Source organism: Gopherus flavomarginatus, chromosome 6 (genome assembly GCF_025201925.1).
Source record: "Gopherus flavomarginatus isolate rGopFla2 chromosome 6, rGopFla2.mat.asm, whole genome shotgun sequence".
NCBI classification, from domain to species: domain Eukaryota; kingdom Metazoa; phylum Chordata; order Testudines; family Testudinidae; genus Gopherus; species Gopherus flavomarginatus.
This window is the reverse complement of record NC_066622.1, coordinates 134,702,002-134,725,170: the sequence shown is the minus strand read 5'-3', so window position 1 is coordinate 134,725,170 and position 23,169 is coordinate 134,702,002. Positions and strand designations below refer to the sequence as shown.

At 44.3% G+C, this 23,169-nt stretch overlaps 1 protein-coding gene across 5 annotated transcripts in view; it reads left to right on the top strand.

Moving 5' to 3' along the window:
* Positions 1-4,497, top strand: part of SLK (STE20 like kinase) — a 71,527-nt gene extending 67,030 nt beyond the window's left edge. For 4 of the 5 annotated variants that reach the window (XM_050957975.1, XM_050957976.1, XM_050957977.1 and 1 more), the window contains 2 exons: positions 380-493; positions 1,874-4,497. In XM_050957975.1, coding sequence (XP_050813932.1) covers positions 380-493; positions 1,874-2,020 — 261 coding nt within the window. In that variant the 3' untranslated portion in view covers positions 2,021-4,497. The remainder of the gene's footprint in view (positions 1-379; positions 494-1,873) is intronic. The other variant, XM_050957980.1, reaches the window with a different exon arrangement.
* Positions 4,498-23,169: the final 18,672 nt, after the last annotated feature.

Genomic DNA, 23,169 nt, shown 5'->3' with positions numbered 1-23,169 from the left:
AATCAAGGGCTGAAATTGTTGCAAGCATAACTTTCTGACGTAATTAAGCTCTTAAATTGAATCCTACAAAACCACCTTGACTAGACAGAGCATGCACTGCAAGACACTGAATAGATTAGCCAATAATACACATATAGTATTGAGTGACTTTGTCTTCTACATCACTGAAACACATTTCACAATATTTCTGATTATGCCATATTTTATTAACACAGAACCATTGGTTCTGTTGCTCTTGATAAGAATGCGTTATGTTACAATAATTCACATCATACAATGTAAGCTGTTTTAAAATAATTAGGACTACATGTTACTGTACAAATGGTTGATCGTCTAATCTGAATTAGTTTTATTTAAGGATTATCAATCTTATTTTCAGAATGAAAAATGCCATCTATTGGTTGAACATGAGACTCAGAAACTAAAAGAGTTAGATGAAGAGCATAGCCTAGAACTGAAGGAATGGAGAGAGAAACTAAGACCAAGAAAAAAGGTAACCCAAGACAGTTTATAAGCAAAAGACGGGTCCAGAAGATAAACTCCTCACTTAAAGTCATCCCGGTCAAAGTTGTTTCGTTGTTACATTGCTGATCAATTAGGGAACGTGCTCGTTTAAAGTTGTGCAATGCTCCCGTCTAACTTCCTTTGGCAGCCACCTGCTTTGTCCACTGCTTGCAGGAAGAGCAGCCTGTTGCAGCTAGCTGGTGGGGGCTTGTAACCAGGGTGGACCAGCAGCCCCCCTATCAGCTCCCCTAAGTTCCCTGTGCTGCAGCCACCCAGCAGGATAGCAGTTGCAGCTGTCACTCCCCCCACTGCCATGTGCTGCTCCTGCCCTCTGCCTCAGAGCTGCTCCCCGAGCCTCCTGCTTGCTGTGCAGGGGGTGAAGGAAGGGGGAGCTAATGTCAAGGTATCCCCCTCCCCCCTGCTTCTACACCTTACTTACCCCTTCTTCTCCATATAGAGCAGGATGGGGTCACAGATGGAGAGAGACAGAGAGAGTCTGGGGCAGCAGCTGCTGTTTTAACTTCCTGATTCAAGACAATGCACTTAAGAGTGGGTCAGCTTATTAAAGGGGCAGTGTGCATTTCTTTCTCTCTGCCACACACACAGTGTGTATCTGTCTCTGTCTGCTATGCTGTCTCCCCTTGTATGAGAGGCTACATTACCAACGTGTTAACCCTTGGAAGGCTCAGCCGAGTGCTAGTTCATTTTAGCAGCAGGGCATTCCTTGGGAAATCTCTCACCCTCTTCCACCCTCTGACTTCACCACCTCAACCAAGCTTCACAATCATTATAGCTATGAACAGTATTAAATTGTTCGTTTAAAATGTATACTGTGTGTATATCTATATAATATATAGTTTTTTGTCTGGTGAAAAAGATTTCCCTGGAACCCAACCGTCCCTATTTACATTAATTCTTATGGGGAAATTGGATTCGCTTAACATTGTTTTGCTTAAAGTCACATTTTTCAGGAACATAACTACAACATTAAGTGAGGAGTTACTGTAGTGAAGCTAATGTACAAAAAATTCAGTAGAGCATCATCTTTTATAGAAGCCACAATAGATACAAGGGAGGCAGACAGGAGAGGCTTGCAAGTTATCCACCTTTTAACATCTCCTAGAGTGTGTGCACGTGCATGTGCGTGTGTGTAAAAAATAAATTGGACCCTTAAACATGTCTGTAGGCAAACTGTCCTACAGATGCAGACCAACCTAAGTGGTAGACTACAAAGCCTCTGAATGCTCAGTTTGATATTAGTGCATGATTTTTTGTGGTCAGTGGCATGAAAGTTGAGCAAACAACACATTGATACAGTGGATTTCTTTGCACTTCACCATATACACCTTTGTTAATCTGTTGTTTTTAGACACTGGAAGAGGAATTTGCTAGGAAACTTCAAGAACAGGAAGTTTTCTTTAAAATGACTGGAGAGTCTGAATGCCTTAACCCTTCAACACAGAGCCGGATTTCCAAATTCTATCCAATCCCTAGCCTTCACTCCACTGGATCGTAACTCTAGGAACGTCTGTCAATTTTCCTATTTGGAATTCTCATATCTTCAGCTTCTGCCTTGGTAGAATCTACAGATTACATCAGAGGACCTCAATGCTTTTAAGTTTCAGTGGAGACAATCAACAGTGTCATTGTCAAGATTTTTCCTTTTTGTTTCTGACGGGGGAAAACTAAATAGAATAACAGACATTAGTCTGTAATGGTAATACGATGTCATCCTTCAGATGTTTCAAGAAGAATTTTTTTTTATAAATCAGTCTCAGAAAATGTTATCTACTATGACATTAAGAAAATAAGCTTAAAATATTAGATATAAAGGTCACAAAAAATAAACTTACACAAATCATCATGTAAATGATGTAATATTATTATTTCTTTTTTTTAACTGTCTGATTTCTCCACCACAGAATTTCACAACTGAACCTTCTGTAAAGAGGTTAAGAGTTTTGTGTCATTGAGCAAGTCATTCATAACTAGGGCAGAAACTATTTCTTCAAAACATACTGTTGAATTATAAGGAAGAGTCTTATGTTCAACATATTTAGTTACAGCATATGCCTTTAAAATTTTTTTTAAAGTCCTCTGGCATCATAACTAAAGCAACCAAACCTCCATTACATGTTTTGTCCATTAAAATCCATGATGAAATGGGGTGCTAGTTTCATTAATCCAGTGCCTGAAACAGTTAAATATATTAATCTTTGCAATAGGATAGACTTTTATTGTTATTAAAAAAACCTTCTTAGCATTGATGTTACTGTAAAAAAAAAAAAAATCTTGCTGCTACTGCCATTTTTGTCATAAGTCCTCACCCTAAAATATATTGCACTAAAATATGTAAAGGTGGAAAACTGCTAACTTTAAAATGCACAAGTTATTATTTTCCTTACACATTAGAGGTGTTTACTTCTACAAACTGTAGAATATATTTTCAGAACATAATGTGCACTTTGCACATTGTTTCTCTAACATACTTGGACTGGGTAGGTGGATCCTTCTGTTCTTACCAAAGTCTGTTCATTTGAAACTCCCTCAGAGAAGTAGAAGTGGCTGGTCATATTTATAAACTAATTGCCGAAATCTGATCTGAATAGAAGTGTTTCAAAATTTTTGTTTTAGTCAATTTATTTCATGGAAGGATTTAAGTTGAATATGTAGACAAACTACTTTAAAAATATGCGTGTGTTTGGGTTGGGTTTTTTTGCTGCATAGTAATTAACGTGTTACGATTTTTATTTTTCAGTTTCATAGGTGTGCTGTAGGTTATTTACTTGACTGATTTGCAGTGGGAAGAAAAATCTGAAATGTTTATCATGTAGCTGGTGGGAACGTAACTATATTAAAGAAAAACGCACTCGGAGGTTTAGAATTTGAGTCATATCAACACAGTATTGTAAACTGCACATTGGTATGCTAAAGTTAAATTTGTAAAATAATGTTGGCTTTCTGTCATTTGAGGTGTGATCTTTTAGTGTCTTTGTAAAAGTTTTTATTTTTGTTTGATTTTGCTAGCTTGCATCAGACATCTGACTGGTGAACATATATTGTTCGTTTCATGGGAACAGTGTTGACGCATGTGAAGGAACTGATTATAAATTAATGTAGAATTTTAATTGGGCTTGGTTGAAATCTTGGATGCTGAACTTTTGGTTTATTAATGCAGACAGTTTAAATTGACAGTAAATATAATTGAGAAATGCATGTTTTGATTTAAATTTTGTAACATTTTTGATAAGCATAACTTACTCTGAAAATTATAGCTAGCCTTAATTTCTGGCATTTCATTATATAAATATGTATTGTATACTGGTTGTAAATTCACATACCATGTCATACTAGAATGTTATATGTTGCTATGTGCAAAATTCTTTAATATGTTTATTCCAAAATGCTAGGGTGAAAAATGTCTTTGAAGACCTTTACTTTTTAAGCTACACCTTTATAAAATGACTAGTACTAAATATATTAAATAGTGTTTATATCGCTATAGTCAACAGAACATCTGTGTGAAAAACTGTTTTTTTGCAAAATATATTGTTAGTGATTTATTTTTTGTGAAGGGCTCAGGCAAATATTCCCCCTCTAAACTTTGTGTTCAACTCATTCAAAATGTTTAATAACTTCACAGGCGGAATATGTATTTTCTCCTCACACTCTATAATATTTTGGAGGTTTAAATGATCATTTGCTAATATATTTTATGACACACTATATATCTTGTTCTGCATCTGTAGGACTTTTTATTTGAGTTCCACCACCTTCCTCACCAGCCTCTGTAACCTTATCCCTTTAGAAATTTCACAAAGGATACAGGAAGGAAGTGTAACCGCTGAAGCCTCATACAATGTTCGTTCAGGGTTGGATTTAGAATATTTCCAGTCATACTGCATTCATTAAATAACTGCAGTATTTTGAAATATCTTGATAATGAAATCTAATGTAAATTACCATTTAGTAATAAAATCTAGGGTAAAATCATTGTTTATGTACTTAGGCTTATAAAATTGCTTTTTAAAGATTATGGAACATGAAGAGATGTACAAGATTGTTTTGATGCCTTTGCTTACGACACATTAAGTTCAGACTGAAGCCTAATCTCACTTATTTTCCAGATGAAACAGTTGCCTTTCTCACTGAATGTGGTCTGCTCGGCACTTGCTCACCTTTATTTTCCACCGCATGATAAATACAGGGCTGGTGCAAAACTTCCACTTTGCCACACACACACTCACCCGCATATTCAAAAATGAATACAGTGGAGTCACATCTTACACGGGGGTTAGGTTCTAAGGTCAGTGCGTAAGAGGAAAAATCGCGTATAGTGAAAATTACCATAAAGTACAGTAAACACTAGAACAGGGGTCCTCAACCTACAGCATGCGTGCCAATTTTTTTTTTTAATGGCAGGCTGTGGGTCTGGGGTTCCATTCACTCAGCTGCCAGCCAGGGTCCCAGCCAGTGGCTCCACTCAGCTTCCTGCCATTCACCCAGGCCAGCAGAAGGCTGAGTGGGACCGGTGGCTGAGACCTTGGCTGGCAGCCGGAACCCCAGATCATCAGTGGGCTGAGTAGGGCCGGCAGCTGGGACCCCAGACCGGCAGCAGGCTGAGCTGCTTAGCCTGCTGTTGGTCTGGGGTTCCATCCGCTGGCTTCTGCCAGCCGGGGTCCCAACCGCTAGCCCTGCTCAGCCCACTGCTAGCCGGGGTCCCGGCTGCTGGATCCGCTCAGCCTCCTGCTGGCCTGGGTGAACAGAACCCCAGGTGGCATACAGAACCCTGGGTGAACGGAACCCCAGACCGTTCACCCAGGCTGGTAGGCTGAGTGGAGCTGGCTGGGACCCGAGCAGGCTGAGCAGGGCTGGCAGCTGGGACCCCAGCTTGCAGGAGCTGACCCACTGCCGGCCCTGCTCAGCCCGCTGCCAGCTGAGTGAACAGAACCGCAAGTTGGCAGCAGGCTCAGTGGCGGCCAGGACCCGCAGCCTGCCGTTTAAAAAAAAAATCGGCTTGCGTGCCACCTTTGGCATGCGTTCGGTAGGTTGAGGACCCCTGTTCTAGTGTATACTATACTTTATGGTAATTTTCACTATACGCGATTTTCCTCTTACCTTGTGACTTTAGAACCTAACCCCCGTGTAAGATGTGAATCCACTGTAGTGTAAAAAAAAAAAAAAAATGGGCACCGCTTTTTGGCACCCCCAAATCTTGGCACCCTAGGTGGTCACCTAGTTTACCTAGTGGTTACACCGGCCCTGGATAAATGCCACAAGGGCAAAGCACAAAATGGGTTACGAATTTATGACCTGCAACTGACCATTTCAGTTGGCCTCTTCTTTTTACAACAGATCTTCACTTAACAAGTACAATTAGTCCCACTAGGATCTCCTTCCCCAGCAGAGATTGAGGCTTCTCAATTAGTGTCAAATGTTGCCTCTTCTCATGTGGCCCCTTAATTTCAAACTTTTTTGTACTCTCTTCAGTATTGCTTTGGGAAGTGAATGTGGTGTTGACAGTCTGCTAAAGTGCAAGTACAGGAAAACTTCCACTCTGAATCCATCTTAAACAAAACTCCAACCCAAAGACTAGAAATTTCCCTTGAGAATCAGCTGAAATTCCAGTGCCACAGATCATCTGCACATCACAGGACTGCACTTCTTGTGCACCTCAGCTCTGTATAGCTCCAGGCCTGACTCTTGTTGCCTTTGGCAGAGTCAGGCCATTAAGTCTGTCTTCCTGGACCATGAAAGCAGGCTTCAATACCACCTTACTTGGCTCCCTTGAGACTTGACCCTGTATACATGCATGAGTTCAGTGGCACTACTCGCAGCATAAAGTTACTAATGTGTTCAAATGTTTGCAGTGTCAGAGCCTTTGTTAGTTGAATGTTGCAGGTGGGACCCCTGGGATCATTGGATAATCTGGATTCTGCTGTATTTATTGTAGAAAGTTCTTGACCCGAAGTCTGGGTCTCCTACCCAGAACCGTAGCGGCCCCCTTAAAGTAAAATATTCTTGAGATCAGAGAGGATGTAGAAATGGTGATATCTGAGCCCCACTGCAGTGCATGTCAGTTTTGCCATTGACTTCAGTGGAGCCAGAATTTCAACCTTTCTCTTTTTCCCCTCAGAGTGTAATTTTATATACACAGAAATATTTTTTAAAATTGCTTTTCTCCAAGCTTTCTGCTGTCCCTCCCAGTCACCCTGAAAGCACACCCATCGTAAAATGGATGTGCCTTAGGAAATCTATCTTTGCCAAGGAGAGATTCTTTCCTTGCTTGGTGGCCTTCCCAGGAAATTTAATTATGTTGTATTAGAACAACCCATAACTGAGATTATTACAAAAAAGTTGAGCACAACTGTTTTGCCATGGGGACCAGGGATGTCCTAATTTGGTTTTAAAGATTTTCTTGTAGAAAACTCAGAATAAGCAGAAATTAAATTCAGGCAGGCTGTATTATTTTGTCAACAATCTGACTGGAAGTGAGTGACAGCTGGGGCAACTCAAAGTGATTTTCCACAGCAATCTTTGAAAGCTGATTATCATTTCAAATTATGCATCTGGCCTTCATGCTGAGGAGGAATTGTCTGTTTAGTCAAGCATTTCACCAAAAACCTAAATATTCCTTTTCCTGTGGTGCAAGGAAGGTATCTTTCCCTCCCATATGTACTGTTCTTATGTCAGTTTTCTTCAACCAAGTGTTCTTAAAACAATGCCACCCCAAAAAAATACAGGAAGAGTTTGATACCTTGTCTCCCCAATCTCAGTACCCATGGCAAATGAGAAATGTCTCTAGAGGCTCAAAGGATTCTATCCCAGTATAACCACAGTACTATAGAGATTTGTCAAAAAAAATCCTACTATTTTACTTAACATTTATCCCTTAACAAGGAAAGTGCCTGTAAATACTTCCTCCAGGAACTTATGTTTATGATGGCAAGTCATATTGATGGTTTCAGCTAGTTCTCCATCAGAAATTGAAAAACAAAGACCAAAATTTTGACACCTTTAACACAGAAAGGCCCACATTTTCAAAATTTGGTATCTAAAGTAAAGGCATTTAAATCTATATTTAGATACCTGACTGGATGGCTTGATTTCCAGATATGCTGAGCAACCCCAGTTCCTGGTGATTTCGGGGGTGCTCATTACCTCTGAGAACCAGATAATTTATTTGGATGCCTCATTTTAGGAACCCGAGTTTGAAAATTTTGAACTGTACTTCAGACTTTCTTGATAGTATGTCATGAATAATGGACACTCCCAATGTTAAACATGCCCTTACGTATAAGGCTACGTTTTAGTCATGGGTATTTTTAGTAAGTCACAGACAGGTCATGGGGGGTGGGGGCACCAGATGTGCTCCTGGGGCATCCCAGGTGCTCGGTGGGGGGGGGCCTGGCAGGCTGCCCGCTGTGGGTGCTCAAGGGGGAGGGTTAGTGGGGCTGGGACAGGCTTGCTATATGGCTCCTGAGTTCCACGTGCTGCCTTTGCTCCACCCTAAGCCTGGTTCTGCAGCTCCCGTGGGAACCGTGGCCAATGGGAGCTGCGGGGGCAATGCCTGCCAGTAGAGGCAGCACATGGAGCTAGGAACTGAGGGAGTGGGGGTCCTGTAGCCCTTCCGGGAAGCCTGCCCTAGGTAAGCACCACCCTGCATCCCAATCCCTGGTCCTGAGCCCCCACCTAAACTCCTGCTGCTGGGGGGCGGGCGAGACTGGGCCAGGGGCTGCCTGAGCTGTGTGACTGGGCCAGGGGCTGCCTGAACTGCTCTGGTGGCTCCCCGGGCCAGGCACACCAGCTGCTGCAGAAGTCACAGAAAGCCACAGAATCCGTGACTTGTGACAACATGGAGCCTTACTTTATATATGACCTTCCCTGAGTGGATGTGTTTGGTACAAGCGACAGTAGTAGCAGTACAAAAGCAGTAAGTGCTCATTTTGGCCATTGTCTGTAGGGCCCTACCAAATTCACGGTCCATTTTGGTCAATTTCACAGTCATAGGATTTTTTAAATGGTACAGGTATTTAAGCCTGAAATTTCACAGTGTTGGGGTCCTGACCCAAAAAGGAGGTGGGGGTGGGGAATTGCAGAAATGCTACTCTTACTTCTGTGCTGCTGCAGACAGCAGCGCTTCCTTCAGAGCTGAGCAGCTGGAGAGCGGTGGCTGCTGGCTGGGAGCCCAGCTCTGTAGGCAGCGCCACTGTCAGCAGCAGCACAGAAGTAAGGGTAGCCTGGTATGGTATTGCCACCCAGCTCTGAAGTCAGCACAGAAGTAGAGGTAGCGATACTGTGACCTCCTAAAATAACCTTGTGACTCCCCTGCAATTCCATTTTGGGTCAGAACACCCAATTTGAGAAATGCTGGTCTTAGGGTGACCAGCTGAGAGGGAGAAAATATCAGGACACGTGGTGGGGGAGGGTCCGCCAGTGGAGCAAAAAAAAAAAAAAAGGCGACTGCTGCCGACACAGCAAAATATCGGGACAAACACCTAAATATTGGGGCGGTCCCGATTTTATCAGCACATCTGGTCACCCTAGCTAGTCTCCCCCAACGAAATCTCTATTGTATAGGGTAAAAGCACATAAAAGACCAGATTTCATGGTCCTTGATGCATTTTTCATGACCATGAATTTGGTAGGGCCCTAATTAACTTTTGAAAAATTTGTCTCTTGGTCTACTCCAGCAATTAACACCAAGGTCATTTACATTTCAGAACCTACACTGTTGTATCTATGGCTACGTCTTCACTACCTGCCTTATCGGCGGCTAGCAATCGATTTCTCGGGGATCGATGTATTGCGTCTCATCTAAACGCGATATATCGATCCCCGAATGCACTCCTGTCGACTCCGGAACTCCACCAATGCGAACGGCAGTAGCGGAGTCGACAGGGAGCCGGGGACGTCGATCCCGCGCCATGAGGACGGTAGGTAATTCGATCTAAGATACTTCGACTTCAGCTACATTATTCACGTAGCTGAAGTTGCGTATTTTAGATTGATCCCCTCCCCTAGTGTAGACCAACCCTGAGTAAAGGAAAGCATCTCACTCCCTCACTGAAATGTGAACTTGTATTATTTCTCTATACAGAACCTAGTAAGGACAGTTATTAACACAACCTTCCGTCTTAATCACACACAATCTGCATCGTACAATGAAAACCTACAACCAACTGTTCTTCTTCGAGTGCTTGTTCATGTCAATTCCAATCAGGTGCATGTGCGCCCATGCACAGTAGCTGGAAGATTTTTCCCCTAGCAGCAACTGTAGGGTTGGTCTGGGCACCCTCTGGAGTCGTGCCTTCATGGCACCGAATACAGAACCATGCCGCCCCATCACCCCCTCAGTTCTTTCTTACCACCAGTGACAGTAGTGGGAACATCCCCTTGCTCTTCTCTTGCTTCAGCAAGTAGATTAGCAGTGCTTTAGCTGTACACTGTACATAGTTTCCAGTAGTTAGTAAAGTTTAGTAGTTCTTTATATGTTTCAGTTACAGAGGGTTCCCCACCACCCCATTTGTTACTGGGGCATGCTGTGATCCCTGGGCTTTAAGACTTGCCAGATTTGTATGAAGCACATGCCAAAAAGAATGTCCCTGACATTGGAACTATGATTGTTAGTCTAGTGAGTTACAGACTTGGTGCAGCACTTGTTACACTGAGCAACAGCCATAGGAAAAAATGGTTACTCACCTTCTCGTAACTCTTGTTCTTTGAGATGTATTCATGTCCATTCCAATCAGGTGTGTGCATGTGCACAGTAGCCGGAAGATTTGTCCCCTAGCAGCAACCGTAGGGTCGGCCTGGACACCCCCTAGAGTTGCGCCTTCATGGTCTCCTATACGTCTTTACGCACATATCGCTCATTCACAAGATAGTCCTCAAGATCCAGAGGGAATGAGCTCCGGTCATATTGATAGCACCAGCCTGGCCCCATCAGCACTGGTACACATTTCTCCTAGACATGTCTGTGGAAGCCCCGATCACCCTGCCGCTCTTCCTGGACTTTCTGACACAAGGTCACGGTCGTCTTCAACATACAAACATCCATGGCGTGGAAGCTCCATGGTTGAACCCGATGGAGCTTTCTTCTTCAGACCAGGTTAGACTGGTTCTCCTTGGCAGCAGAAAACCCTCTACGAGAGCCACATACTTTGCCAAGTGGAAGAGATTTTCAATCTGGTTGGTGCAGCGCCATTCGTCCCAACACTAGCATAAGTGCCACTTATTCTGGAATACCTCCTACATCTGAAGCAGCAGGGGCTTTCATTGACATCAGTAAGATGCACTTAGCTGCCATCTCAGCCTTTCACCCCCCACGGTCAGCTGATACTTAAAAGGGTTCGACAGGCTATATACTCTAATGCTCGTCAATCTGGGACATCAACCTGGTCCTTTCTAGACTCACGGGACCACGTTTTGAGTCCTTAGCCATGTGCTCCCTGCTATACCTGTCTTACTGCCATAACCTTAGTCCCAGATTTGGACCTTAGCGTCCAAAATATGGGGGTTAGCATGAAAACCTCCAAGCTTAGTTACCAGCTTGGACCTGGTGCTTGCTGCCACCACCCAAAAAATTAGAGTGTTTTGGGGCACTCTGGTCCCTCTGAATAACCTTCCCTGGGGACCCCAAGACCCAAATCCCTTGAGTCTCACAACAAAGGGAAATAATCCTTTTTCCCTTCCCCCCTCCAGGTGCTCCTGGAGAGATACACAGACACAAGCTCTGTGAAACTACACAGAGTGACTCCCCCTCTCCGTTCCCAATCCTGGAAACCAAAAGCACTTTCCTATTCCCCCAGAGGGAATGCAAAATCAGGCTAGCAAATCCAACACACAGATCTCCCCTGATTTCTTCCTCCCACCAATTCCCTGGTGAGTACAGACTCAATTTCCCTGAAATTTCCCAGTAAAGAAAACTCCAACAGGTCTTAAAAGAAAGCTTTATAAAAAAAGAAAGAAAAATACATACAAATGGTCTCTCTGTATTAAGATGATACAATACAGGGTCAATTGCTTAAAAGAATATTGAATAAACAGCCTTATTCAAAAAGAATACAAATCAAAGCACTCCAGCACTTATATTCATGCAAATACCAAAGAAAAGAAACCATAGAACTTACTATCTGATCTCTTTGTCCTTACACTTAGAAACAGAAGACTAGAAAGTAGAAACTACTTCTCCAAAGCTCAGAGAAAGCAGGCAGACAGACAAAAGACTCGGACACAAACTTCCCTCCACCCCGAGTTGAAAAAAATCCGGTTTCCTGATTGGTCCTCTGGTCAGGTGCTTCAGGTGAAAGAGACATTAACCCTTAGCTATCTGTTTATGACACGCCCCCCAAATTGCAGACAGTGGGGAAGCTCACTGGCGGCGATTTCCTTCTAGAACTTGAAAATAAACAGATTAATACAACACATGCACCTTTACATATACTACTAAGTATATATCTAACAGACTTCTACATTTTAAGAACACTTTTTAACTACTGACTTCTGGGAAACTCTCACGGGAGAGAGCATCAGCAACTTTGTTAGAAGCTCCTGTGATGTGTTGAATTTTAAAATCAAAATCTTGGAGAGCTAAACTCCAACGAAGAAGTTTCTTGTTGTTCCCCTTGGCAGTATGAAGCCACTTTAGTGCAGCATGGTCAGTTTGTAGTTGGAACCGCCGTCCCCAAACATATGGGCGTAGCTTTTCCAGGGCGTACACAATGGCATAGCATTCCTTTTCACTGACTGACCAGTGACTTTCCCTCTCAGACAGTTTCTTGCTGAGAAACACGACAGGATGGAAGTTGTGATCTGTTGCTTCCTGCATGAGCACCGCTCCTATACCACGCTCAGATGCATCTGTGGTTACTAGGAATGGCTTGTCAAAATCCGGGGCCCTGAGTACAGGGTCAGACATGAGCGTTGCCTTAAGTTGGGTAAAGGCCTTTTGACACTTATCAGTCCACTTAACGGCATTTGGCTGGGTCTTTTTGGTCAGGTCGGTCAATGGGGCAGCGATTTGGCTGTAGTGTGGTACAAATCGCCTGTAGTATCCGGCCAAGCCTAAGAAGGATTGGACCTGCTTCTTGGACCGTGGGACAGGCCACTTTTGGATAGCATCCACCTTGGCCTGTAGGGGGTTTATGGTTCCTCGACCCACCTGGTGCCCCAGGTAAGTCACTCTGTTTTGGCCTATTTGACACTTTTTGGCCTTAACAGTTAGTCCTGCCTGCCTGATGCGCTCAAAGACCTTTTCCAGGTGTAGTAGGTGTTCGGGCCAGGAGTCTGAACAAATGGCCACATCATCGAGGTAGGCAACTGCAAATTCTCCCAGTCCAGCTAGTAGACCATCTACCAGCCTCTGGAAGGTGGCGGGTGCATTTCGAAGGCCGAAAGGAAGGACATTGAATTCATACACCCCCGCATGGGTGACGAATGCTGACCTCTCCTTGGCAGGTTCATCTAGCGGTACTTGCCAGTACCCCTTGGTTAAGTCTATTGTAGAGATGAACTGGGCACGTCCCAACTTTTCCAATAGCTCATCGGTACGTGGCATTGGATAGTTGTCCGGACGAGTTACAGCATTTAGCTTACGGTAGTCCACGCAAAAGCGTATTTCCCCATCTGGTTTGGGTACCAGAACCACTGGAGATGCCCATGCACTGGTAGATGAGCGGATTATACCCATCTGTAGCATGTTCTGGATCTCCCGTTCTATAGCAGCTTGGGCATGAGGAGACACTCGGTAGGGTGGGGTTCTGATTGGGTGAGCATTACCTGTATCAATGGAGTGGTATGCCCGTTCAGTCCGTCCTGGGGTGGCTGAGAACAATGGGGCGAAGCTAGTGCACAGCTCCTTGATTTGTCGCCGCTGCAGATGTTCCAGGGTGGTTGAGAGGTTCACCTCTTCCACGCCACCGTCTTTTTTCCCGTCGTAGTAGACACCGTCAGGCCACTCAGCATCATCTCCCTGGACTGTAAACTGACAAACCTGTAAGTCTCTGGAATAGAAAGGCTTGAGAGAATTAACATGGTACACTTTAGGCTTTAGTGAGGAATTGGGAAATGCTATGAGGTAGTTTACAGCTCCCAGGCGCTCTTGGACCGTGAATGGCCCTTCCCATGATGCTTCCATCTTATGGGCCTGTTGCGCCTTCAAGACCATAACCTGGTCTCCTACCTTGAAGGACCGATCTCTGGCATGTCTGTCATACCAGGCCTTTTGCTCTTCTTGAGCATCCTTTAGGTTCTCTCTAGCAAGGGCTAAAGAGTGTCGGAGGGTGCTTTGTAGGTTACTTACAAAGTCCAGAATGTTAGTTCCTGGAGAAGGCGTAAACCCCTCCCATTGCTGCTTCACCAACTGTAATGGCCCCTTAACCTCGTGACCATACACAAGTTCAAATGGTGAAAACCCTAAACTGGGATGGGGTACAGCCCTGTAGGCAAACAGCAACTGCTGCAACACTAGGTCCTAATTATTGGATAATTCGTTGATGAATTTTCGTATCATGGCCCCCAAAGTTCCATTGAACCTTTCCACCAGGCCATTGGTTTGATGGTGGTATGGGGTGGCAACCAAGTGATTCACCCCATGAGTTTCCCACAGTTTTTCCATGGTCCCTGCCAGGAAATTAGACCCTGAATCTGTAAGGATGTCGCAGGGCCAACCTACCCTGGCAAAGATGTCTGTTAAGGCCAGGCACACAGTGTTAGCCCTGGTGTTGCCTAGAGCTACTGCTTCTGGCCATCGGGTAGCAAAGTCCACTAAAGTCAGTACGTACTGCTTTCCTCTGGGCGTCTTTTTTGGGAAAGGGCCCAGAATATCCACAGCTACTCGCTGAAATGGGACCTCAATTATGGGGAGTGGCTGGAGAGGGGCCTTGACCTGGTCTTGAGGCTTTCCCACTCTTTGGCATACCTCACAAGACCGGAAATACTTGGCAACGTCCTTGCCCATCCCCTCCCAGTGGAAGGACTTCCCCAACCGGTCCTTGGTTCTGTTCACCCCAGCATGGCCACTGGGATGATCATGGGCTAAGCTTAAGAGCTTCCCCCGGTACTTAGTTGGAACCACCAACTGTTTTTGCGGCTGCCATTCTTCCCGGTGTCCACCAGAAAGAATTTCCTTGTATAAAAGTCCTTGGTCTATAACAAACCGGGATCAATTAGAAGAGCTGAGAGGCGGTGGGGTGCTCCGTGCCGCCGCCCACGCTTTCTGAAGGCTGTCATCTGCTTCCTGCTCAGTCTGGAACTGTTCCCTTGAGGCTGGGGTCATCAGTTCTTCCTCAGACTGTGGACTTGGGCTTGGTCCCTCTGGAAGCGATGTAGGTGATGGGGTTGTTTCCGTTGCTGGTGAACCGCTCTCCGCTGGTGCACCTGAGGGTATTTCAGGCTCTGGCTGAGCCTTTTGGGTATGGCTGTCTTGTGCTTTTGCCAGTTCTGGCTCGCTGGCGCCCTCTGGCGTTGAGTTTGAAGATGTGGTTGCACTTGCTGGTGCGGGTTGCTGTTCCAGTTCCGGGCCTGGGACTGGAGGTGTTGTGGCTGTTTCAGTGGTTGGCATGGAATCCGGGTCCACTACCTCTGTCTGGGTCTCTGGTAACACAGACGGGGCGTCTGTGGACGGTTCAGGAACAGGAATGGGTCTGGAAGCTTGCCTGATTTGGCTACGGGTAACCATTCCCACTCTCTTGGCCCGCCTCACCTGGTTGGCCAAGTCTTCCCCCAGTAGCATGGGGATAGGATAATTGTCATAGACTGCAAAAGTCCACATTCCTGACCAGCCTTTGTACTGGACAGGCAGTTGAGCTGTAGGCAAGTCTACAGCTTGTGACATGAAGGGGTAAATTGTAACTTTGGCCTTTGGGTTGATGAATTTGGGGTCAACGAAGGATTGGTGGATAGCTGACACTTGTGCCCCCATGTCTCTCCACGCAGTAACCTTCTTTCCGCCCACTCTCAAATTTTCCCTTCGCTCCAAGGGTATTTGAGAGGCATCCGGGCCTGGGGATCTTTGGTGTGATGGTGGTGTAATGAATTGCACTCGCATGGTGTTCTTGGGACAGTTGGCCTTGATATGTCCCAGTTCATTACACTTAAAGCATCTTCCATCTGATGGGTCACTGGGCCGAGGTGAGTTACTGGAGACTGGTGAGGTGGAAGGGTAGGGTGTCTGTGGCTTTACTTGGGTGGTATGTGGGGTCTTTGGCTGTCCTCGGTTGTAGGGTTTATGGTCTGTGTGCCCCCTGGGGTAATCGTTCCCCTTGACAGTAGCTTTCTTGCTTTCTGCCAGTTCCATCCATTTGGCTCCAATCTCCCCTGCCTCAGCGATATCTTTGGGATTTCCATCTTGTATGTACCGTGTGATGTCTTCAGGAACACCATCCAAGAACTGCTCCATTTGTATGAGGAGGTGCAGTTCTTCCAAGGTTTGAATGTTGTTTCCTGTTATCCAGGCCTCATAGTTTTTTGCAATGTAGTAGGCGTGTTTGGGAAATGACACCTCTGGTTTCCACTTTTGGGTTCTGAAGCGCCGATGGGCATGATCTGGGGTTATCCCCATTCTGTATCTGGCCTTGGTTTGAAAAAGTTTATAGTCATTCATTTGCTGCTTAGGCATTTCAGCTGCCACCTCTGCTAAAGGTCCACTGAGCTGTGACCTCAATTCTACCATGTACTGGTCTTCGGGGATGTTGTACCCAAGACAGGCTCTTTCAAAATTTTCCAAGAAGGCCTCGGTGTCATCACCTGCCTTGTAGGTGGGAAATTTCCTGTGCTGTGGAGCAATAATGGGCGATGGGTTGTTAGGATTGGCTGGAGTCTGTTGCTTAGCCTTTTCTAATTCCATGGCCTGTTGGTGGGCTTCCCTCTGGAGTTCTATCTGTCTTCTGTGGGCTGCCTCTTCTTCTGCTTGTTTCCTTCGGTGGGCCACCTCTTCTTCTTCTAGTTTTCTTTTGTGTGCTGCCTCTTTGGCTGCCTGTTCTCTTTGGTAGGCTGCCAGTTTGATGCTTTCTTCCTTTTCTTTCAGCTCCACCTCTTTTTGTCTTTTTTCCAGTTGTCGCCTGTGTTCAGCTTCTTTGATTTGTTCTTCAGCCTCCATTTTTGTCTTGGTAGACATGGTTCCTGTTTTCTTGTGTTGGGGTGCCCTCTGGTGTTTCTCTTCTGAACTGCAGGCTCTGTTGCCTCCTGAAGTCTGCCTAGCAACAGTGCTTTTTTCCTTTTCTCTCTCTAGCTAATGTTCAATGAAAGGAAACCAGAAAAACCACTTTATTTGCATGCATATAGTGCTGGTACTTGCCTCCTAATGGGAGGGCTATTGCATGACAAAAGACCCTTAACAGTCTGGTAATGGCTTCTTGCTTAACATGCAAGCCACAAACTGCCAGAGAGAGCAGAAAAAAAAATTCTCTCTGGTTCCCTTTTAAAACCAAACTGTTTCTCTCTGCTAAAAAGCCCTTAGCAGAGAAAAGAAAAATATAATATTCCTACTGGCTTCTGGATTCTGTCTATATCCCACCACTGCTACACCATGTCATAACCTTAGTCCCAGATTTGGACCTTAGCGTCCAAAATATGGGGGTTAGCATGAAAACCTCCAAGCTTAGTTACCAGCTTGGACCTGGTACTTGCTGCCACCACCCAAAAAATTAGAGTGTTTTGGGGCACTCTGGTCCCTCTGAATAACCTTCCCTGGGGACCCCAAGACCCAAATCCCTTGAGTCTCACAACAAAGGGAAATAATCCTTTTTCCCTTCCCCCCTCCAGGTGCTCCTGGAGAGGTACACAGACACAAGCTCTGTGAAACTACACAGAGTGACTCCCCCTCTCCGTTCCCAATCCTGGAAACCAAAAGCACTTTCCTATTCCCCCAGAGGGAATGCAAAATCAGGCTAGCAAATCCAACACACAGATCTCCCCTGATTTCTTCCTCCCACCAATTCCCTGGTGAGTACAGACTCAATTTCCCTGAAATTTCCCAGTAAAGAAAACTCCAACAGGTCTTAAAAGAAAGCTTTATATAAAAAGAAAGAAAAATACATCAAATGGTCTCTCTGTATTAAGATGATACAATACAGGGTCAATTGCTTAAAAGAATATTGAATAAACAGCCTTATTCAAAAAGAATACAAATCAAAGCACTCCAGCACTTATATTCATGCAAATACCAAAGAAAAGAAACCATATAACTTACTATCTGATCTCTTTGTCCTTACACTTAGAAACAGAAGACTAGAAAGTAGAAACTACTTCTCCAAAGCTCAGAGAAAGCAGGCAGACAGACAAAAGACTCGGACACAAACTTCCCTCCACCCCGAGTTGAAAAAAATCCGGTTTCCTGATTGGTCCTCTGGTCAAGTGCTTCAGGTGAAAGAGACATTAACCCTTAGCTATCTGTTTATGACACTTACAAGATGGCATTCCTTGTGGCGATAACCTCAGCCAGGAGGGTGTCTGAACTCAAGGCCCTAACCTCAGAGCCCCCTTATACCATGTTCAATAAGGACAAGGTGCAGCTCAGACCTCATGCTGCTTTCCTCCCAAAGGTTGTGTTGCAATTTCACATTAACCAAGACATCTTTCTCCTGGTGTTCTACCCTAAGCCTCATTCTAGTGGCTGGGAGCAGAGACTCCACTTGCTAGACATCCACAGGGCGCTAGCTTTCTACCTCGAGAGAACAAAGATATTCAGAAAATTGTCCCAGCTATTTGTGGCAGTGGCGGACAGAATGAAAAGCCTACCCATGTCATCACAATGCATTTCGTCATGGATCATATCCTGCATCCACAAGTGCTACAACCTGGCACTCCACCATGGTGCAGGCTTCGTCAACAGCGTTCCCGGCACAGATCCCTACTCAGGAAATCTGCAGAGCTGCGACATGGTTCTCCACCCACAGTTTCACCATGCACTATGTGATTACACAGCAGGCCAGAGACGACGAAGCCTTTGGAGGAGCAGTACTCCAATCAGTGGACAACTCCGATCCCACTTCCTGAACTTGGGCTTGTGAGTCCCCTGATTGGAACTGACATGAGCAATCACTCGAAGAAGAAAAGACGGTTACTCACCTTCTCGTAACTGTTGTTGTTCGAGATGTGTTGTTCATGTTCATTCCAAAACCCATCCTCCTACCCCTCTGTCAGCGTAGCAAGCAAGATGAAACGGGGCGGGGGTGGCAGGTCGACAGGGTTCTATATTGGGTGCACACACCTGACTGGAATGGACACGAACAATACATCTCGAAGAACAACAGTTACGACAAGGCGAGTAACCATTTTTTCCTATGACTGTTGCCCAGTGTAACAAGTGCTACACCAAGTCTGTAACTCACTAGACTAACAATCATAGGTGCAGTGTCAGGGACATTCTTTAAGGGTGGTTTTCCAGCAAAACAAATTTCACTTAGATGGGATATTACTACCACTGGATGCCAACTTCCTGGGATCTACAGCTAGTCTGTCTAGTCAAGGCTCTTAAAATGACAAGAGAGGGTGTCATACTGTAGGCCCAAACTCCTGAAGAAAAACAGCGATTATAACATGCTCGAATTCACCCTATGTTGGACAGTTTCTAAAATGCATTTACGGGTAGAACAACGTCTGCCACATAGAGCAATTCCCATCTGAAGTCACTGAGTTTCTGCCCTCAGTCAGCCAGCGACTCTGCCAGGAGAAGGGGAATGGCAGTAAGAAACTTCCACAGCTTGATAAGTCCAGACACATTTCCTCTTCGCCCTATTTTTAAACATCAGAATTTTGTAACAGGTATTGAGAATGAGGCCAGAGAGCCAGTTAAGCCCGCATGAGTCCACAGACATGCTTTGGATGCCTCTCCCCACTTATTCCCCAAAGTCTTATGAAAGACAACCAGAGAAATAGGGCCCAGGAGAATCCTATTGATCTTTATCTGGCCACAAAGGGTTTCATTCTCAGCCGTTGCTGCTCTTCCAGAGTTAGTGAGGGTAGAGATAACTGCTAATATATGGCGCAGATCCACACAAAAAGAAAAATGGAAACGTTCTCTCTGCCTTGTCAAGTGGGAAATGGGCTACAAGCTCAGAACCAGAGTCATGATAGTTTTCTAGGAAATAGTATCAGAGGGGTAGCCACGTTAGTCTGGATCTGTAAAAGCAGCAAAGAGTCCTTTGGCACCTTATAGACTAACAGATGTATTGGAGCATGAGCTTTCGTGGATGAATACATGCATCTGATAAAGTAGGTATTCACCCACGAAAGCTTATGCTCCAATACATCTGTTAGTCTATAAGGTGCCACAGGACTCTTTGCTGCTTCTGGGAAATAGGCACCCAGCAAACACTTTGCAAAGAAAGGTTAAATCAAGTAACCATCCAGGGGTAAGGCCCAAACTATGTTCTGTAACCTCATTCCTAGAGTTTCTACACTGAGGTCTTCATTTTTCTACAGTTGTGTTAAAAGTCTAGGTTTCAGCCACTGACAAGTAAGAGAACAAAGTGGGTAATACTGGATCACCTTAACTCTTCTGCCCAGTAACTTGGTTAAAATTTAACAATCAAGAGGCTAGGCTGAGCCAAATTCTCTAAAGGTGTAACTCTACTGCAGTCAATATATTCATTCCTGCAGAAGATTTGGCCAATTATGCTCAGACTTGAAGCTCAAGAGAGTTTGCCAGTTTTCTCACCAAAGCCCAATTCTTCTATTTTAGCCAACACTTAATTCTCCTCGTCTTCCTGCACCCCCACCCCCTGCTCTCCACCTATGGAGAAAATTTTTGGTGATCCATTGTCAGTTTCTAGAATAATTGCATATTTATGCATCATAGCATTTCTTTGCCTCCAAGAAGATGAAGTGGAAAGCCGCCTTTGAGTAATCACAATAAGGACCCACTCAAAAGGCTCTCACCTACTGGCACCTACATAATGCTACCTAAGATCCCACTGTCCTTGAAGCAGAAGGATATAGCATAGCACACATAATTTGCCTATGCTATCATAGTTACAGCGCTCTCATCTATATTTATCAAGTCCTAACTAAAGCTTCTCTCTTAGCTGATTATCAAACCAGATGACTATTTTGGTGGAGTTGTGGGTTTTTGGGTTTCTGCAAGTGTAGGTTTTGTAAACTATATCCACCAATGAGAGTCATACTCTACCAAGGGGGGAGGGATAGCTCAGTGGTTTGAGCACTGGCCTGCTAAACCCAGGGTTGTGAGTTCAATCCTTGAGAGGGGGCCACTTAGGGATCTGGGGCAAAAATTGTTCCTGATAGCAAAGGCAGGGGGCTGGACTTGATGACCTTTCAAGGTCCCTTCCAGTTCTAGGAGATTGGCATATCTCCAATAATAATTATTATTATTTACCAGTGCTGTAGCAGAGTTGTCTTTCACCATCAATAAATCCACACTATTGTTTAAAGCTAAAGTTTGTTTTTATACAAATTATTTGTAAATATGCAAAATAGCTTATGAAATAATTTGCATAACAGCACAAAGGGAGCTGTGCAAAATGGGGTTGCTGGGTGTAGTATGTCTGACACACGTTTGCTATGCAGAGGAGTGCTGCGGCACTGATGTTGCTGTATAAAATCTGAACAGATAGTGGAGCTGTTGCACTCAGTCAGGGAACGATGACCGAGCTGCAGACAGGGTAACATATCAATTGTCACCTAATTGTTTTGAAAACTTCCCATGCATGAGACTCATTCATACAGCACTTGCACTTGGTACAATCTTTGTTTTTGCTCATGCTGACGTATCTCCTGGCAAACAGTGTTTCATTGTATTTACAGAAGAATTATGGCAATATTCTGTGGATAGCCATGCAATCAAATTACTTTTTAAAAAAACTTAGGAAACTGCTGATTACTACTGTTTGTTTATTCATAGATTCTTGGCCAATTCAATCATCTCGTGGTGATGATGTCCCTGCATCCTTCACATAAGGCAAAAATAACTTGGTTTGCAGTTACATAAAACATTCAACAAAAATTGTGATGAGACAATGTAATGTTTGATTTGCTCCTTGATATATGCAGTGCCCTTTGTGTGTTTTATTTATCATAGACAAGCACAATTTGCTTAGCTTTCTTGGCAGACACAGTGAAATCAATGTTTGTATCAATTCAGGTTCCTGATTTTTCAACCTCAGTCTCAATTTCTGGTAGTATTAAAAATAGATAGAAAAATAAATGGAAGTCCAGTTTGTTTTAAATAGTATTTTCTCTGGAAAACTGTCGTTGTCCTCCCAAATTCTGCTCATCTGTCAGGTAGACTGACCAATAATCAAGGCTTTTTGCACATACACATGCTATCTTCCACAGGTGTCTAAGACAATATTTTGCCTACATCCCCAGAAAAAGAAAACAGCAGAAAAAGGTCCTTCATTTGTCTTGGAGGAATCTGCAAAATGACAAGGGGCTGGGTCCCAGTGTTAGGAATCAGAGACACAAAAGATCTCAGGAGAGCCAGGTCACCCCTCTAATGTTTCATACAATTTGATATTCGCCACTGTTTTGAGCAGTTTAATTTTAACTAAGTATGATGACAGCGTTTCCATCACTGCCCTTGGTAGATTATGACTCTCCGCAGCACCCCCACCCCCATACAAATTATTCCAGCACCTCTGCCACAAGGAGTTTGCCAAGTATGACAGTAAAAACAGTTACAGACCGAACCACTGTTGCAGTAGTTAACCATGACACAAAATGACATTTTTAAAGGGAATTTTTATTACAAAGGGAAGGCCTCAGCTTATCAAGTACAGGCATTGTGTGTACAACCCAATAGTAGACGTTATTTATTTAAAAACATTGCAAGCTTCTGTGTATGCAGAAAGCCGGCCTGTTCAACACAGCTCTTGGTCCAAACCCAGAACAAAATGACACAGGGAATAAATGGACCAGCTAAAGTCAGCTTTATAGCATGGCCTTCACTAGAGTTAATGAATGACACCAATGGCTGGTGTTTAAGCTTTGAATGAAAATAAGGTTGATTTCAGTAAGATATATGATTGTGTCTATGAAGCTCAGATACCAAATCTCTCTAGCAGATAAGCTCCCAGTTCCAGTCTAACATCTTTAAATGGACAAAAATCAGCGTTTGCTTGCATATATCCTTGGGATTATCCACAGGGTAATTCTGGAAGTTAGTATACCCTACCAGATAGTGTGAGTGTGTGTTTGTTTGGGGGGGTGGGGTTGCGATTGACGTGTCCCACAATGAAAATGGTGACGTGAAACTGTGTGTGTCAAATGGAAAAATGCATACAAGTCAGCCTTAAAATGACTGGCTCTTTAATTTCTGTAGTTCAAGTCCTTCTAGTTAAGCCATCACATGGCCAGTTTTGCTGGCCCCTTGCCTGGCAAATTAGCCCTGCAGTGATGTGATAAATTTAAGATTTTGAAATAATCGGATTGCTGAAGAAATGAAGACGATGTCAGCGGGGTAAAGGGGCCAGTCTCCCCTTGAGCTATGTGTGTAATTCCCTGCTAACATTAATGGAAATCATGTGCTCAGTCAGCAGACAGTGGGCTGTTTAGGTTGACTGTTCAGTGTACTATCGATTAGGACAGTGACGGCTTGGCACAAGAATGCTCACAGTGATAATTCTCCATGATGAGATGGATGTGCAGAAAACAGGCCTGGTTCTTCAGCTGTGCCCAGAGTTACCATCCTGCCGCATGCTGGTT